This window comes from Panicum virgatum, chromosome 4K (assembly GCF_016808335.1).
Source record: "Panicum virgatum strain AP13 chromosome 4K, P.virgatum_v5, whole genome shotgun sequence".
Classification (NCBI taxonomy): domain Eukaryota; kingdom Viridiplantae; phylum Streptophyta; class Magnoliopsida; order Poales; family Poaceae; genus Panicum; species Panicum virgatum.
The window spans coordinates 29039958-29058334 of record NC_053139.1 but is presented as its reverse complement, the minus strand read 5'-3'; the positions used below and the strand labels follow the sequence as shown (position 1 = coordinate 29058334).

Sequence of the window (18377 nt, the reverse complement as noted above, 5' to 3'; positions counted from 1 at the left end):
CACACTCCACTCGCACAACATGTGGACACCATCACACAAGCACAACCATACATAGAGTTTAGATTACATAAGAGAGGTTCGGTACAATAACATCATGTCTTAGAGTTTTGCAGCGGAAAGTTCTATGTCGCGTTCATTCCATATATAGTACAAAATTAGAAGTTTAACACTATATGCCGATAGTGTTCTTCCAATAGCCACCGGCCATCTACTGCTCACCTGCACCTCCGTCTGCGGGGTAGAAATACCCAAAGACGGCCTCCGACTGTGCCTCACCTACAACAACTTTAACGATAGCACCATGAGTACAAAGGGTACTCGCAGGGCTTATCCAATATGGGTATATACTAGCCCGACCTCAAGGAGAATGCATTTGGTTAGTAGCAAGGATATGTCGTGTTAATTAATTTTGCATAAAAATCATCTACTTTGATCAAGTTATATTAAGCAAAAGACATAGCATTTATGATCTCTACACATACATCAATACAATTGCATAAGTAAAGTGATCATGAATCATAACTCAATCTTCCATGAACTTCCTCGGCAACTCTACGTTAAAGTCAAAGTACAAGAGCATGCTCAATGACCGAGAGCGCGGCTATTGCAATAGATTAAAAACCCTGCAGTGGTGTACAACTTTTCTCACACGACAACAAGACCAACGACCATACCCACGACCAAGGATAAGTGTTGATTCATGCCTCAACCTTTCACACAAACACAACCGGCTATGAGCGAACGGTCGGGAAGGATAAGTGCACCGGACCCGCTGATCACACTCCATCACAACTCGCACCGAATCCGGTCAAGGCAAGGTGTGACTCGCGCTAATTGGCTTACCGTCCCATTATAAAGTATGTGGTTTGTACGGAAAGGTGCTCAAGTATCAAAGCGATTATGCATCGGTCCTTAATCAACTTAAGCAAGTCTAACCATTTGATCTCCATCCCAAAATAGCCCTACCATACTTGCCCAAGTCCGAATCATCCTTCCTAGTTGCTCAACTTTTATCCATTCTTGACTAATCATGTGAAATTAAACATACACCCTATAGCTCGCGAGTGGTGGTGACCTTGCCACCTCTCGGCTTGTACCGTAGCTAAGCATGGCTAAGCATATAGTTCGTGACACCTATTCAAGCATACTCATCTAAAGATGATAACCTAATCAAGATTGGTAATGCATCAAATAGGTTCTAAGCAATCAATGATATATATAGTAACTCATGCGCAAACAAGACATATATACTTCATTGATCCAAAATAGGGTGTAAGAATGGTTAGGCGCCTGTGTTGAGTCTCAACGGGAGTGTCGTCACCAACGATCTCCGGCTCACCCTCCACTTGCTCCGGCATCACTGTCTCTACATGAGTGCAATGATGCTTGATAAATAAATATGCCATGAATGATTGCAATGGTATGCAAATGACATGAGAAGGCATGATTTAATATTGCAAAACTATGATAAAAGAGGCTAGACATGTAGTATATATGTGGATTAATCATAGCCAAGTGTAAGGGTAAAGAACAACCAAATGTGGACCATCCGGCTTGGAAGAGGCCGACCGTCCGGCTCTAAACGGCGGACCATTTGGCGGACTGTCCGCCAGCACACCGCGGACCATTCTGGGTCAAAACATGGTTTCTGGGTGTTTCTGTGTAAGGCTGAAAAATGACCTGCAGACCGTCCACCCCTAGGGGGGAGACCGTCTGCCTCACAAATTTTTGGAAAGGCCGAAAAGTATCCAGAAACGCTATGGGTCGGGTCGGGTGACTAGCGGACTGTCCGCCTATTATGGGGAGACCATCCGCACCCCGGCCGAGGCTCACCGACGAGTTCGCCGCCGGTGATTCCGGACACGTTTTGGGATGTGGTTTGTTCCTAAAGGTTCCTGGGAGTGTAGGGAGTTCATTTTGGTAGCTAAACGACACATGCATTAAGATCTCAAAGCTCTAGGCCAACAATGGTGAAAGTGCTCTAGATGAGTTTCATGGCTTTCAACCTAGGGAAATGAGAAGTAGATCGGAGAGGGGATGTGCTTATCGGCGATGAGTGGAATACCGGCAAGGGCTTCAAGATGGCATAGAAGACTTGGTGAAGCTCGAGCTCGTTTTCCTTGCTTGAAGCTTGAGGAAGAGGAAGGAGATGGAGGGGGAAGCTTGGGGAAGCTCCTAGCTCCAAGGAAGAAGATGAAGTAGAGGTGGTGCAACTCGTCGGCGTTGAACTCCGGCGTCCTCCGGCGATGCTCCGGTGAGGTGGAGAGGCTTCAATGGTGGAGGAGAGGGTGGTGGAGCTCCTCTATGGCTTTGGTAGAGAGAGAGTGGAGTTTGAGTGAATGAGGAGGGAGAGAGAGCAGGAGGATGCTCTGGTGGAAGAGATGCCCGGGCTGACGCGTGGGGCCGCGAGGGGGTACGTGGCGCTAAGTTTCTGCATGTTGGACACGCACCGGAGGTGCACTGGCGGACCGTCCGCGAGTGGGACGCGGACCGTCCGGGGGTGTTGACGTGACACGACTTGACTTGGTCGTGGTTGACTAAAAGGGGGCTGTGCTGTTGAACTGAGGACAGTCCATCCTATAGGGGCGGACCGTCCGCACTTATAAAATGTAAAGGGCTTGGCCCTATAGTTTTCTCATTCCTAAATGTATCCTATCCATGTTTAGTGCTTATTGATGCATATGATGGCATGTTTAACCCTCTAATTAGCCTAGGGCTGTTACAGTAATGTCATAACGGGCACAACATAGTACTCCAACTTCAAACTGTTTCTGACCCAGGCAACATAACAAACGACATCATTACTCTAATGATCTGACTGAGCCCACATAACTTGCAGCAACGGAGCTAATAAGTATGCTTTAATGTTAACTCCATACAATGATACAAGTACTTCCGTAGCCAAACCAACTCATAAATCAGGTAGCTAGAGTATCCAGTGGATGAGGTTGTTCAAGAGTATCCTCGCAAAAAAAAAGGTTGTTCGAGAGTAAGTACCGATGGGACCTGTGCTTCACCATGCAGAGCTCCTGGATGGGACCTAGATCAGCATAAGCTCAACAGAACACGCAACGCAATATACCAAATCACCACACAGAGCATAGGATATTATGCTATTCTGACGGCCTCAACCTATCTAAATTTGTATCTTGTGTTCCGTTTACCTTTAAGTTTCAAATTTTGCTATCTGTCCACAAACCATCTCCTACCTTAGGGTATCCCTTGGTAGGCTGGCGGTAAACACCGATAGCCACTGTATTTGATACGCACAAAACCTCTATTAAACTTGCACTAGTATTAGCCTTAAGCCCCATTTGGAACATTGGAATTGGATTTCATTATTCTAATAATTATAATTTAGACACAAATCTATTAAGGAACAATGGTTATATATGGAATATATTTGTATATTATTGTTGGCCATATGAAGGAAGGAGATACTTATGTGCTACTATAGGTTTCTGCTACAGAGGAGTGAGCCAAAGAAAACACGCTATAGAAGTTGCAGAATAGAAATAGAAAATATAGCTAGGTGGTGCGTAGAATCAATTTCGGTAGACTTATATCTAAACTTTGGAAAGTGATCCACTACCTGAAAATGGTAGTTTTCCGTGTGTACAAAGGTTTGCCGTTTGCACAAAATCGGGCACACGTCAAATGTCTTCTTTTGCCGTGTACTGCCCGCGAAATACATAGCAAATAGGCTTTTTGCCGTGTGCCTGGCTTGGCACACGGCAAATCAGAAATTTTGCCCTGTGCAATACTTCTTTGCTGCATGTCTAAAGTCCAGCAAACGGCAAAGTGTTTTAAAAATTTTGATTCCACACTCCCAACTTTTTTTCTACTATCCCCATATTGTACATGGTAGTCCACGTTAACTTGTGGTATTTTTATTTCTGTCTTTTTGCTATATTTAATTATTTTATTTCATTAAATACATTTCTTGGGATAAGTCAGATTTGAACTATAAGTGTTTTTGCTGAGTGCCCGAACAATAACCCACGGCAAACTTGCCTTTGTCAGCCGATCTATACCCTGTGGGGTTCAATGTGGCGCATTCCGTAGTGAAGTGGTGAGATCTTAAATTCTTACCAAATAGTATAGTTTATTAAGTAGATTCCCACTCCATTAGAATGTGAGGGTCCAAACGGCCCCTTAGTGGTATATATGTCCATGATTTTTATTCTCCACTTGCGAACGAGCCTGCAGCCCGACTGACTTGCAGGGCTCAAGTAGCGCCCCCTGCCTGCCGGCCAAGGTTCGATCCCCCATGGGGACGGATTTTCTGGCAGGCAGTGCAGGGGTAAAAAAATCTCCCTCGTTGTGCTCGTCGTAAGGCATGGCCCTTGTGGGCATAGGCTAGAGTTCGGGGTTTTTTTCCGTGGTCGGAGAAGCCGTAGTCGCTTTCTCTTAATGAAATACGGTGGGGGCCGTTTCACCCCGGCCGCGTTTTTTTTATTCTCCACTTGAAAATGTTGAAATCTATACAAAATCACGATTAGCAAAATGCCGCAACGTGCCACAAATGAAGCTACTGTTACAAATTTGACGCGTCATTCATATTAGTTTATTTCCACATTATAAAGTAACAAAATGTACAGCATAATTATTAATAAACAAATAAAAAAGCAACTGACTTTATTACAATTGATTTTCTACAACTTTTCTTTACTGACTTAACACATGCATTAAGGTTGAAGCCAATACATTCGATCGCATTTCCCTCCACATATATATCATCAATAGTTTACTTTACGGCAGGTGAGTCTCACCTCCACCGGCATCCCTGGGGGCGTTGGAATTTTGCCCATCTTCACCATCGCCTTGGCGAAGTCCCTCGCAAACGCCTCGCCGTCCTCACTGTACCTCTGCACCAGATGGTCCAGCGGGCCACCGCAGCCGTAGAGCTCCTGGTCGGAGGTGAGGAGGCCGCGCCGCGCCACCAGGTCCTTGTAGTAGGCGTTGTCGAACCTCATCGGCGTCTGCTCGTCGAACGGCGCCCTGGCATCGTCGCCGGCCTGGCAGGTCTGCCGGCGCAGCTCCGCGAACGAGGGGTCGATGTCGGCGCCGCCCTGGCCGTCGTATCCGTAGACGCGCTCCCTGTAGTGGTGGCACCGCGCCGAGCCGACGGTGTGCGCGCCGGAGAGCGCGACCAGGTCCGTCGCGTCGAGGCCGAACTCGGCGAACTTGGCGATGAGCTCGGTGAGGTTGGCGGTCGGGCTGGGGAGGTCCTCCTCCTCGGCGGCATGCTTGTTGGCGCCGCGCGAGTCCTTGCGGCCGAGCTGCACGTTCCACGTCGGGCCGCCGAGCAGGGCGACGGCGTCCCGGGAGGCCAGGGCGAGGATGTCGGCGCAGGAGACGGTGGCCGGGCAGGAGTGCTCGAGGTGGGACTTGATCTCGTCGATCACGTCGAAGCCGCCGAGCGAGTCGTTGGGCTCGGCGTGCTTCTCGCTCTCGAAGAAGGGAGCGGCGTCGTCCAGGAGGACCGAGGCGTCGCATCCCTGTCGCGTTAGTATTTGTGGGTAGCTTATTAATCGCAATGCAGGAACAAGTAGGGATCAAGATAGTCGGGAAAATCGTTGATGAAGTGGGGACGTACGTTGACGAAGCAGTCGTGGAAGAAGAGGCGGAGCACGGCGGGGGCCATCGCCTGGTCGGCGGCGACCCTGGACGCCATCACGGCCTGCACGATGTGCTGCGCTCTGGGGCAGGTCTTGTCGTAGTAACTGACGGAGAGGTGGTGGTTGTCACCGTTGGCGGCGGTGCACGCGAGGAGGACAGCGAGGATCAGCGGGACAAGCCAAGAAGCGATCCTCGACGGCGACATGGCGACTGTCGACGTGCCGAGATCGATGTGCTGGCGCCGAGAGCTCTATATATAGCTCTATATCTTGTGTGCGCAGTGAATTGAAGCTGCAAAGCCTGCAATTGAAGCTGCGTGCCCTCGAGCTGGTTGAGTGCGAAAGTTGCAGTGGATGATGATGAGTGCCGATGGAGCACGACGATGCCTGCTTATATAAGGAGAGGATGCCACCATGTGGGCACGCGCTGCAGCTGCAGCTTCTCCCGCTGCCTCCGCGCCGCGCGCGTCCCGGCTCCCGCGCTTCTACTCTCTACGTGTGCACGCGGGATATCGTGCGGCAGGTGTTGGCACGGTCTCTGGTCAGTGGTCATCAAGCACCCCTCGTGCTCTGTGGCGACGGGGTCTAGACGAAGAGGGGAAGCGGACGAAAGAGATTAGCAAGCACAGGACAACACAGGGACGCACTACCTGCTCTGCCGGTTTATTTCACCCCAAAACAGAATAATCTCCCTGTGCACGTCAAGTGGTCGATCGAAAAGGATTGAAACGATCCGTTGTATGTTGATTGTTTAGCTGGACCCAATTATTCGCTGACTTTCTTCTTTTTAAGCGGGCTAAGGAGGAGCCGGCCTGAACAATTATATGTAATGCATATCCTTTTAGCGTGAGGATCCTCTGCAGTATTTCACCCTGTAGTTGGGTCACTAACATGCGGGTCCAACCACACATGTCAGTGACAGGGAAGTAGTGTAGAGGAATCGTTCCATCTTTTTAGCACTAGGCTCCCCTACAGTACTTCACCCTACAGTTGGGTCACTGACATGCGGGTCTGACCCCACACGTCACTGACAGGGGAGTAGTGTAGAGGAATCCCTTCCATCTTTTTAGCGCGAGGATCCTCTGCAATACTTCACCCTGCAGTTGTGTCACTTACATGCGGGCCCGTCAGTGACAGGAAGTAGTGCAGAGAAATCCGGGCGCGGCTACGCGTCACCTCAGGCTACAGCCAACACAGTTATTGCTTGAACAAGCATGCACGACTGCTCAGCCATCGAGTGGGCCGACTCGTCGTTCGTGTCTGTTTCAGCCCAGCCGGCCCGGAGCCTTGGTGCGTTGCAGCCCATGCGTGAGTGAAAAGTACAGCACAAGTGCACCGATCGAAAGTACAACACGAGTGCACCAGAGCTAAGAATACAGATGCATGCATGCAGGTGTAGACAAATTGCCGACATCATCTGCATGCAAGAAGAGTGCATGCTAAAACATATTTATAAATCTTAAACCGTGCATCCAAATTAAATTCCAATTGCTCCATTATCTTTTTTATGATAATACCTTCAAAACAAGACCACACTTACCTATGTTTGTATGATTTAAGAAAATATTTTTTATTACTGAATAATTAGTTTTGGCTGCTGGGAATAAATATTTTAACAACACGAACAAAAAATCAAACATAACAAACATATAATAATGTACAATGAACAAAATATTAAACTTTGCGAACATTTTCATTATATAAGATAAATAATGAAAACAAAAATCGCAAACAAATGAGTCAATATGTCTGAACAATTTAATTTACAAAGCGAACAAATAATTTGTCAAATTGGACAAATTAGTTACACGTAGATAAATATTTTTTTTATGAAGAGCAAATGCATCTACCTGTCAAATAAATTATTCTTATATGCAATAGAATAAGTACACGAGCTGAACAAGTTAGTATATAACTAAATTATTTTACACACACACACAAATGAGTCTAGTATGCAAACAACTTGGTTTACAGTAAGCATGACCTATATTTAAATATAAACAAATAACTTCATTTTGAAACCATCAAATATATTAGTTTTATTTATGTACTTTCCAGTCTAGACTTGAATAGATTTCGATCAGCAACACAGGCTGACTTACAAGTGAAGTGCGGTGAATCCCTTTTTTCTACCATCCATCATATTCATAGTTTTTTTCCTATTTTATAATTAAATAATTCATTTTTTGTAATTCCTAATTGTGCAGCAAGTTTTGCTTTTTGTGGCTCCGATGAACTTCTATGTAGCTGTGTACCATCTAAAAAAGATTCAGTACATGTTTTGGTGCTTAAGAGCAGCTATAATAATTGAAAGAATCCTTCTTATTTGTGCAAACTAATTTAAATTAGGTATTACATCCATTTTTTGAGATTCAATACATGTTTTGATGCATCTGTAGCTCAATTTGGTGGACGTTTATTTGAATTTTGTGAATATATAGTTTGTTTTGGTGGATAGTAGTTCGATTTGGTTATCGCGTTGCTGGTCAGCTAAGCTTATTCAGAGTGGACCTTATTTCACCATAGCTGGACTTGGCCATCAAATGCCCATATGCACTTGAGGATGCTAATAGTTGTTTCTTAATTGTTTTGGCAGCGCTGATTCCAGCATAGTGGCAGCGCTCCTCACTCAAGTTCTGCGGGATCATGAATTTCTTTGAGCATGTGTTATTTTACTTGGTTGCGTTGCGAAAGATGTGAGTACGAAGCAATTAGTTTCTTTGACCATTAGTTTAAATATAATGGTCAATTTTACTTTGAGCAAATGTTATTTGTTTACTGATGTTTGAATCACTATGTAAGAAAAGGCCTATAGTGACGGGCGTCATCTTCTTAAGGTGACGGAATTCGCGCCCGTCACTTGTACATCGTCACTGATTAGAACAGAAAAGTGACAGGCAAAAGTCTGTATCCTATGTACGTAAAAGGTGACGGGCATCAGTATGAGCCGTCACCTATGGTATTCTTAGCCCGTCACCTATGGTATTCTTAGCCCGTCACCTATGTCAACTTATAGGTGACGGGCATCATTCTTTTATGTGCTAAAATAAATATTTGCAGCATGAATAAAAATCAAAAAAATATTTTCTTTTTATGCGCTAAAATAAATATTTGCATTTCGCGCGATTTTTTGCGCGTGCGATTTTTTTAAGCATTACCAGGATTCGAACCCACAACCTCAGCCTCGCGCGTACCCTTCCCTACCACTGGACTACACCATCACATGTGACCAATAATGAGATATTTTCCTTTTATCATCACATTCTAATGTCTTATATAACCTGTTTCACAGCTATAATGATCTCAAATGAAAAACTTTTCAACTACAAAGTTGTCGATCTGGTAGCGAGCTACAACTTTCGTATATACTTTTTTTTTTCCATCTGAGGTCATTTGAAAATTTTGAAAATTTGACATTCAAAATTTAAACCATATGTCGGTACCCTGCAACTGGGGTACCCACTCTTACTGTGCCAAGACTCGCGTAGTTATCCGTAACTACGCCCTAAGGAGCTGAGCAGCCGGACCCCTGGGGTCCGGCTCCATCTCACCAGACCAACAGTCCCGGACCCGCTTCCCGCTCGGGGACGGGTCCGGTGTCACCACGTGTCCCAGAGGTAGAAATGCTCAGCACCTGTGGCCGCGGACCCGGACCCCCGCAGGTTCAGGGAAGCGCACTCATTCTCCGGGGAGGTCCGGAGCCATGTAGCCGCTTAGCTTGGTTTCGTACCCTAAGCCTGCATGCACCACCTCCTATGAATGAGTGCCGTAGTACCTAGGACTGGGAACCTAGAGGTCCGGACTTTCTCTTAACCTAAAGGCCGGCCCCTTGAGCTCCGTTCACTGAGCCTAGCTGTTTGTCTCAAAGGATCACAGCCAACAGGATTTGGGACCAGTGGGCACGCTACTAAGCATCTACCTTGAGTCATGTGCAGGGCCAAACGTGATGATGCAGCGGGTGACCCAAAGGATGGACGACGCAGGATAAGACCCTTGCGGCGCGCACCGCTGGGCGCCAGAAGCAGCCAAGTTGCTCACAGTAGTGGCCCCACCTGCGGGCTCGTTGCCTCTCCCGAGGCGGGCCCGGGGGCCACTGTCGGTACCCTGCAACTGGGGGTACCGACTCCTACTGTGCCAAGACTCGCGTAGTTATCTGTAACTACGCCCTAAGGAGCTGAGCAGCCGGACCCCTGGGGTCCACCTCCATCTCACCAGACCAACGGTCCCGGACCCGCTTCCCGCTCGGGGACGGGTCCGGTGTCACCATGTGTCCCAGAGGTAGAAATGCTCAGCACCTGTGGCCGCGGACCCGGACCCCCGCAGGTGGGCTCGGGACCTCCACGTGCCTATCCGGACCCCTGTGAGCTCTCGGCTCAGCCAGCTGCTCGGGAGGGGTCCGGAGCCGCCACGTGTCACGCAGACGCGGGTGTGGGCGCAAGCCTTCCGCTGGAAGCTCCCTCACCCACCCGCATTAAGTGCGAGCGGTTGAGGCGTGCTCTGCTGCCGCTAGGCACGTGGCAGCTTTTGTCAGTCCACACTATGGATCGCCAGCCCTCCTGCCGCGTTAAATGCTGGTGGTTGGGGCGTGCGCTGCCAGAGCAGGGCATCGGATACCCACTCACGGGTTGGATAGGCGTGACATGACAACACGGTAAGCCCGCCTGTTTCCAAGGCGGCTCGTCAGTTACCAAGACAAGCATTAAAGACTCAGCGCCGTGCGCATGGGCGACGAGTCATGATGACCAGCTATTGACTGGAGCAACAGTGCACGCTGCTGCAGTGACTGAGTCTGTAGTTCGGCGCTTCATCATGACCTCGACGCGCGGCCGTAGAGGCTAGACTCTACTCTGATAGGACAGCACAAGACCATCCCTGGTCAGAAGCTATGCACGGAAGCCGATGACAAGATCTCCAGATCTGATTGAAGGCCAAAGTGTAGTTTATAATACATCGCTGGGTCCACATGTCGGGGCCTGCTCAGTGTACGTGCTCCCCTTGGACATATAAAAGGGAGAGCATGCCCGCTAGAACACATATACACACAGACTCAGCGAACGCCAGTGACTCTCGGACACTCTCCAGACTCTATACACACAAGCTCGGTTTCCACTCCGACCAACCCGGCTCTCAACCTCTTGAGAGCGCAAGCAATACAACACACAGTGGACGTAGGGTATTACGCTCCGGCGACCCGAACCACTTTAAATCCTTGTGTGCTTCTGTGTTCTTATGCCTCGAGATTGAGCATTCCTTTACTGCCCCCAAGCACATCCTACACTTAGGATTAGGCGGGTGCATTCCGCCACCCGGCTGTGGGTTTGCACACCACGACATTTGGTGCACCAAGTAGGGGGGCTTTAGCTAGTTTTAGCTCATCTCTTGCTCATATCCATGGCTCGGGTGGTTGAGCATTCCCACCACGACGACGGCGTGGAGATGACGGAGGGTGTGGCGTCATCCGCGCCACACGTCTCTCGCCTTCCTGCGCCAGGGGCAACCATGCCCATGGAGCAGCCACTATCGGCAGCGGCGCGCGCTGCACGTCGGCAAGAGTCAGGGCGCCCGTCAAGGGCCCCCTCACAAGCTGCGTGCGGCGGAGCGACAAATCCCAGCTCGCAGCATACCTCACTCATGTGAGGAAGACCGCTCTGGCGGAAAGCCGACTCCAGTCGCACCAAGCCCGCTCCGGCGGAAAGCCGACTCCGGTCGCACCAAGCCCGCTCCGGCGGAAAGCCGACTCCGGTCGCACCAAGCCTGCTTCGGCGGAAAGCCCACTCCGGTCGCACTAAGCCGACTCTGGTGGCTCTCTCCGGCGGAAAGCCGACTCCGGTCGCACCCCTGACTCTACATCTCTGTAAGTCCTACCCTTAGAGGCCCAGTAGGGAATAAAACATTTTCCTTTGTAACTAGGTAGTACTTCCGTGTGGTCCAGTCCGGTGAGTCTCCCCCATGGAGTGTCCAGACCACTGCGAACCAGGTTCAGGGAAGCGTACTCACCCTCCGGGGAGGTCCGGAGCCGTGTAGTCGCTTAGCCTGGTTCCGTACCCTAAGCCTGCATGCTCTACCTCCTTAGGGCGAGTACCGTAGTACCTAAGACTGGGGGCCCGAAGGTCCGGACAGCTCCGGCCTCATAAACCCGTGTTCTGGCTTACATCGCACATTTCATGTACATCCAGTTATAAAGGAAAAGTTTATTCTCAGTTCGCCTCTAAGAATGTTATATTCCAATTTCAATCTACGCATTCTATTTGCGCTAACCCCCACGTGGCTTCTTACTCTTGTGCGGTGATTGTGGTCCGAATTGAGTTGGCTAGTTAGTGACTTAGCTCGAGACCCCTCATGGAAGAGAGGGGTTCGGACCCCTGCGAACCTGTAGGTTCAGGGAAGCGCACTCATTCTCCGGGGAGGTCCGGAGCCATGTAGCCGCTTAGCTTGGTTTCGTACCCTAAGCCTGCATGCACCACCTCCTATGAATGAGTGCCGTAGTACCTAGGACTGGGAACCTAGAGGTCCGGACTTTCTCTTAACCTAAAGGCCGGCCCCTTGAGCTCCGTTCACTGAGCCTAGCTGTTTGTCTCAAAGGATCACAGCCAACAGGATTTGGGACCAGTGGGCACGCTACTAAGCATCTACCTTGAGTCATGTGCAGGGCCAAACGTGATGATGCAGCGGGTGACCCAAAGGATGGACGACGCAGGATAAGACCCTTGTGGCGCGCACCGCTGGGCGCCAGAAGCAGCCAAGTTGCTCACAGTAGTGGCCCCACCTGCGGGCTCGTTGCCTCTCCCGAGGCGGGCCCGGGGGCCACTGTCGGTACCCTGCAACTAGGGTACCGACTCCTACTGTGCCAAGACTCGCGTAGTTATCTGTAACTACGCCCTAAGGAGCTGAGCAGCCGGACCCCTGGGGTCCACCTCCATCTCACCAGACCAACGGTCCCGGACCCGCTTCCCGCTCGGGGACGGGTCCGGTGTCACCACGTGTCCCAGAGGTAGAAATGCTCAGCACCTGTGGCCGCGGACCCGGACCCCCGCAGGTGGGCTCGGGACCTCCACGTGCCTATCCGGACCCCTGTGAGCTCTCGGCTCAGCCAGCTGCTCGGGAGGGGTCCGGAGCCGCCACGTGTCACGCAGACGCGGGTGTGGGCGCAAGCCTTCCGCTGGAAGCTCCCTCACCCACCCGCATTAAGTGCGAGCGGTTGAGGCGTGCTCTGCTGCCGCTAGGCACGTGGCAGCTTTTGTCAGTCCACACTATGGATCGCCAGCCCTCCTGCCGCGTTAAATGCTGGTGGTTGGGGCGTGCGCTGCCAGAGCAGGGCATCGGATACCCACTCACGGGTTGGATAGGCGTGACATGACAACACGGTAAGCCCGCCTGTTTCCAAGGCGGCTCGTCAGTTACCAAGACAAGCATTAAAGACTCAGCGCCGTGCGCATGGGCGACGAGTCATGATGACCAGCTATTGACTGGAGCAACAGTGCACGCTGCTGCAGTGACTGAGTCTGTAGTTCGGCGCTTCATCATGACCTCGACGCGCGGCCGTAGAGGCTAGACTCTACTCTGATAGGACAGCACAAGACCATCCCTGGTCAGAAGCTATGCACGGAAGCCGACGACAAGATCTCCGGATCTGAGGCATTGAAGGCCAAAGTGTAGTTTATAATACATCATCGGGTCCACATGTCGGGGCCCCGCTCGGTGTACGTGCTCCCCTTGGACATATAAAAGGGAGAGCATGCCCTCTAGAACACATATACACACAGACTCAGCGAATGCCAGTGACTCTCGGACACTCTCCAGACTCTATACACACAAGCTCGGTTTCCACTCTGAGCAACCCGGCTCTCAACCTCTTGAGAGCGCAAGCAATACAACACATAGTGGACGTAGGGTATTACGCTCCGGCGGTCCGAACCACTCTAAAACTGTTGTGTTCATCGTGTTCTTGCATCTAGATTGAACTAATCCTAGCTAACCCCCGAGTACTCACCCTCTGGGTTTAGGCGGGTGCACTACACCACCCGGCTGTGGGTTTGCACACCACGACACCATATATTTAGGTGCCAAAACAACCTCAAATAAAAAAATTTCGAACTACAAAGTTGTAGATCTGGTTGAGGCCTACAACTTTTGTGTAGACCAATTTATGATTTGAGACAATTTGAATTTTTGAAAAATCGCATGTTCAAATATTAATAAAACACATAAATGTGACGCGTCTTGATGTTGCACGTCACCTATGTCATCACAAAGGTGACGGGCTTTGATGTTGCCCGTCACCTTTTACTTATCAAAATCCGTCACCTATACTAACCTTATAGGTGACGTGCTTTAATGTTACCCGTCACTTATATCAAACTTATAGGTGACGGGACATATTTATGGCCCGTCACCAATAACAAAGGTGATGTGCTTTGATGTTTCACGTCACCTATAACAAAGGTGGCAGCCAAGAAAACTGATTTACTTGGCGGCTTCAGCCCGCCAAGGAATGTAATTTATTTGGCGGTCGACAACCGCCATGAAAATTATATCCTTGGCGGTTGCAATATTTCTTTGGCGCAGCGAAGATTTTGCAGTTAGTCCTTCTAGCCTGGCGGCCAAACCGCCAAGAAAAATAACCTTGGCGGCTAGCCGCCAAGTAAATCATGTTTCCTTGGCCCTCTATTCGTGGCGCATTTTGCTTGGCGGCCAGCCACCAAGGATGATTTCCTTGGCGGTTTTGGTATATTCCTTGGCGGTTTTTGGCCGCCAAGGTAATTCCAGTTTAGTGTAGTGTATATCATAACAAAAGTGATGGGCAACATTTTAGAGAGGCCACCAAGAGGTGAAAGGTGATGTGCATCATCTTCGCGCGTCACCCAGATAACAAAGGTGACGTGCAACAAAAATATGTCACCTTTGTGCACGTCACTATAGGTCATTTTTTACATAGTGAATTATTTATTTAAACTTAGCCTTGTATATCACGCCATCTACATTTCGGTTTGATATTTTATTTTTGATAAAATGTTCGCGTCAAAATGTTTCTTATGGAGCAGCACATTCACTTGATCAAAAATAGTGTGAGAATAGACATCAGATGAGATGAAGGCTGAAGAGATGAGATGACTACAACATATGCATACAAACTGACCAGCATAGAGATTTGCAAATATTTTGACATTGATCTTCTGACATGCTTTATGTAGTTCATGGCCGCTCTAAGAGGTCTCCACTCTCCAATGCTGGGCACAGTGGAAAGCAAGGTTAGAAACTGAATCACATGCAGTAATCATAGTTTATTTGCCATTTAGATAAGATGCATATTTCATTTGGTTAAAAAAATAAAATCCTTTATCAGTGAATGAGATAACAATTTACAAATAAAATAATATGGAAATCGAAGAGAGGTAAGATACGTAAATTGGCTGCTTCAATTGTGGTGTACTACTTTATTGTTTTCTATTTCTTGGCAATAAAAGTACAGTAGTAATTTTATTATATTTCATCAAACGCTTTACTTGATCTCTACCTCAATAAGTGAAATGGACGAAAATTTACTTTCTTTGATGCAGCGAACAACTATATTGGGAGGAGGAACTATATACACAACATTTATTCTACTCCTATTTACTCAATATTTATTATACTTCCCAAAGCTTCTAGAGTTTGGCAAGTGCTAATTTGCTGTTGCTGACTTGCATTGGATGCTGGTTATAGAGGGGAGCTGCTGACCACCATGGTGATGAGAAGAAGATTACTGTATTCCAGGAATTGATTTGAAGTGCCTAAAGAAGCATCTAATCACATAGTAGTCTTGGGGTTTGAGAAATACAAAAGAAATATCAATTTCTTGTGGTTACTTTTTCTTTTGGAAAAATGCAGTAGTGCTTCATCAATGTTTGTTGAATAATTGATAATTGATACTTAAGGTTTGCGTAGATTCTAGAATATTTGAACATCCATTGCATTCCTTACCAACGAGTTGGATGAGAGCTGTTTCTTAATACTCTCCTTGGTGATTAGTAATTTAGTTTTTTTAGGGAGGATTATTAATTTAGTTGGTATTCTAGATTTCATAGACCACAACACCATGGTCCATGGTTCACTATCAAAATAGAACTATAGAATTTTAAGATTGATGATGAATTGTTGAAAAATAGATTGTGTTAGGCAGATTATTTATGGTGCTTTGCTGGTAGAATAAAATAGAGATGGATAGAAGGAGAGGGAAGGAGAGGAACATAGAAAAATCATAGGGTATCGAGTTAATCTAACAACTTAAGTCTTAACAAAACCTAGAATGGAATGTAATATTCCGAGATTAAGTTTGGTTATTCCTAATTTAAGGTGGAAGGTTCAATATCAAAGATGACAATATATCTTTTTCCTTACTATAAAGAGCAAGTCCCCAAAATAATAAGGATATATAATCAATGTTGCTTTCCTATGGTCGCTGATTGGACTTGACTGCTCTCAGCAAGTATGGAATATGTATTGCTTATTACTCTTTCAATGGAGATGATCGGTGAAATCCTTATAACATGGACTACAATAGAGGCTATGTACATTGATATATATGACATTTATTTATGATATCCTTTTAATTATTGATACTACTTTTAAACACGTGCTTGGGCACGTGCATCCCAACTATATAGTACTATAAAGATTGAAAACTATTGAAATTTTTTTTATCTAAATTGGGCCCACCATACACCTCACGTTGGACCCACCTGTCGGGGTTGGGGGAGGTGGAAGAGAGGATAGACCCATAAAAATTAAGTGTTAGGAGATGTTTCTGCCCAAAATCTATTATTTTTCTCACCATCGTTGCCCATACCCGCCCATATACCCACTTCCACATACCGCAGACATTGACCAACTCACCTCGTCCGGTCATCCCAAAACGTGCTCGTTGACCAAACAGGACCAGCTCCAGCCTCCCACGCTCCAGCGCGCTTCCTCAAACTCGCCGTCGCCCTGAGCCGCTCGCGGTGGCCCATCGCCGCCGTCGCCCGGCTTGGCGGCGTGGCTCCGCTATCCCGGTCGCCTGTGGTGCTCGCGTTGCTACTACACAGCGCTGAGGCCGAGGCGCCCCTCTATCCCTCTGGTACGTGCGGTCGTATCCTCCGATTCCTTGCTCGTGGCCACTGCCGTTGCATCGGGTGCTGGCATCATCCTCTTGTTTTTCTTCGCAGAAACCGCAAAACCGTCCGGTGAGAGGAACCAACCCGCCCACTGCCATGTGTCGTCCGCCGAGCTCGCCTGCACCTACGCCGCCCTCATCCTCAGGCACCCCGAGCACGGTGAGTCCTCTCTTCCTGGCTTGCTTGTTTGATCCTTTATTTATTGAAGCCTAATGTTTATAGGGGACATGCGCTTCCTGGTCCACCGTCCCCGGCCCCGTGGAGGGGGAGGGACGGCCCCCGCGGCCCCGGCCAGCGTGGGGACGCTGCTCCGGCGCAAGGCGACCATCTTGTTGCTTCCGTTTCTACGTCAAGGCAGTGCTGCTGGCAGAGCCTCTGCCTGCCCCCACGGCTCCGCTGTAACTGTTGCCAGTGCAAGAGCCCATGCTGCCATCAGCTCCCGTGTTGGGGGTGTTTGGGTCCCGATGGCTAAATAAAGTCTTTTGAAATATTGATATTTAGGAGTATTAAACGTAGATTACTGGTAAATATATTTCATAATCTCTATGCTATTTTTGCGAAGACGAATAATCAGCCTAATTAATTTATGATTTATTACAGTGATGCTACAGTAATCATATGGTAATTATGGATTAGTATATCTCATTAGATTCATCTCATAAAATAGTCTAGGGGTTATAGAAGTAGTTTTGTAATAGACTTTATTAAATACTCCAAAATAGTATGATTCTCTAGTGCTATTTTTCAGCCCCTTGGATGCGGGCGCCCGAAGACCATAAATGGTTTCTTTTTTGTCTAGAAATCCAAAATAACTTCATTTTAAACGTAAGGAATATAAAGTTGGTATTGTGTCATATGTATTCTACCATGTGTATTTTAAAAAATATGAATTTAATATTATTTTCAAATACGTGCGTGCCGCACATACACTTTGCTAGTTATATAAGAAATGAGAAGAATAGCGTGAATTATGAAAAGTAGACAAATTACAATCCAAAGAAAGAATATCTAGACATAATTTTGAAATGAAATAAAGCAAAGGAAAAGGATCAAAGGAATAAATAATGGTAAAGACTCTATACCAGCCGGCTATTTTTTTGTCCAACGGAACGGCCGATTGGATCCACCGCCCATCGGCCATCCAACGAGCGCGCGCTGCCGCGCGCCGTGACCCCCCCGACAGATTGGTCCCACGTCCACCAAACGACCGCCACCCGGTCCCACCTTCCAGAACTCAGAGGGCATTTTTATTCAAAACATTTGGTCGTGCGCCTGTTCATTTCCTCCCTCATACTCTCTCTCTAGGGTTAGCGCTCTCTCTCTCTATCTCCCCCGCTCTCGCATCCACCCAGAGATTTTGAGTGATTTTGGCCCCATCGCACCACCGGCGAGGGGGAGGCCAGCGATTGAATAGTCGGGGGATCGCACCCAGGTGAGCATTTCATCCAGCGCACTCGCATCTCTCGATCCCCACGATTTTGACCAAGTTTTCCTCATTTTTTTGCCCTTTTTGTTCATCGAAGTCATCGATACCGAGCACCTGAAATCCAGAACTGCAGCAGGTGTGTTGGAATCGCAGATTCTAGGTAGGTAAGCATATCCTCTAGTACCAGCATCTCTCTCT

At 48.1% G+C, this 18377-nt stretch overlaps 1 protein-coding gene across 1 annotated transcript; it reads right to left on the bottom strand.

Moving 5' to 3' along the window:
- Positions 1-4624: 4624 nt before the first annotated feature.
- Positions 4625-5950, bottom strand: LOC120704717 (peroxidase P7-like). Its single transcript, XM_039989201.1, has 2 exons — positions 5600-5950; positions 4625-5501 (listed from the first exon to the last, which is right to left on the bottom strand). Exons 1-2 carry the CDS (start codon positions 5825-5827, stop codon positions 4740-4742), a joined length of 990 nt encoding a protein of 329 aa, XP_039845135.1. The 5' UTR covers positions 5828-5950; the 3' UTR covers positions 4625-4739.
- Between the last annotated feature and the right edge of the window lie 12427 nt (positions 5951-18377).

Coding starts and splice junctions, on each gene's coding strand:
- LOC120704717 (XM_039989201.1), bottom strand. CDS start 5,827: ATGTCGCCGTCGAGGATCGCTTCTTGGCTTGTCCCGCTGATCCTCGCT. Junction 5,502..5,599: donor TCCACGACTGCTTCGTCAAC/GTACGTCCCCAC, acceptor CTAACGCGACAG/GGATGCGACGCCTCGGTCCT.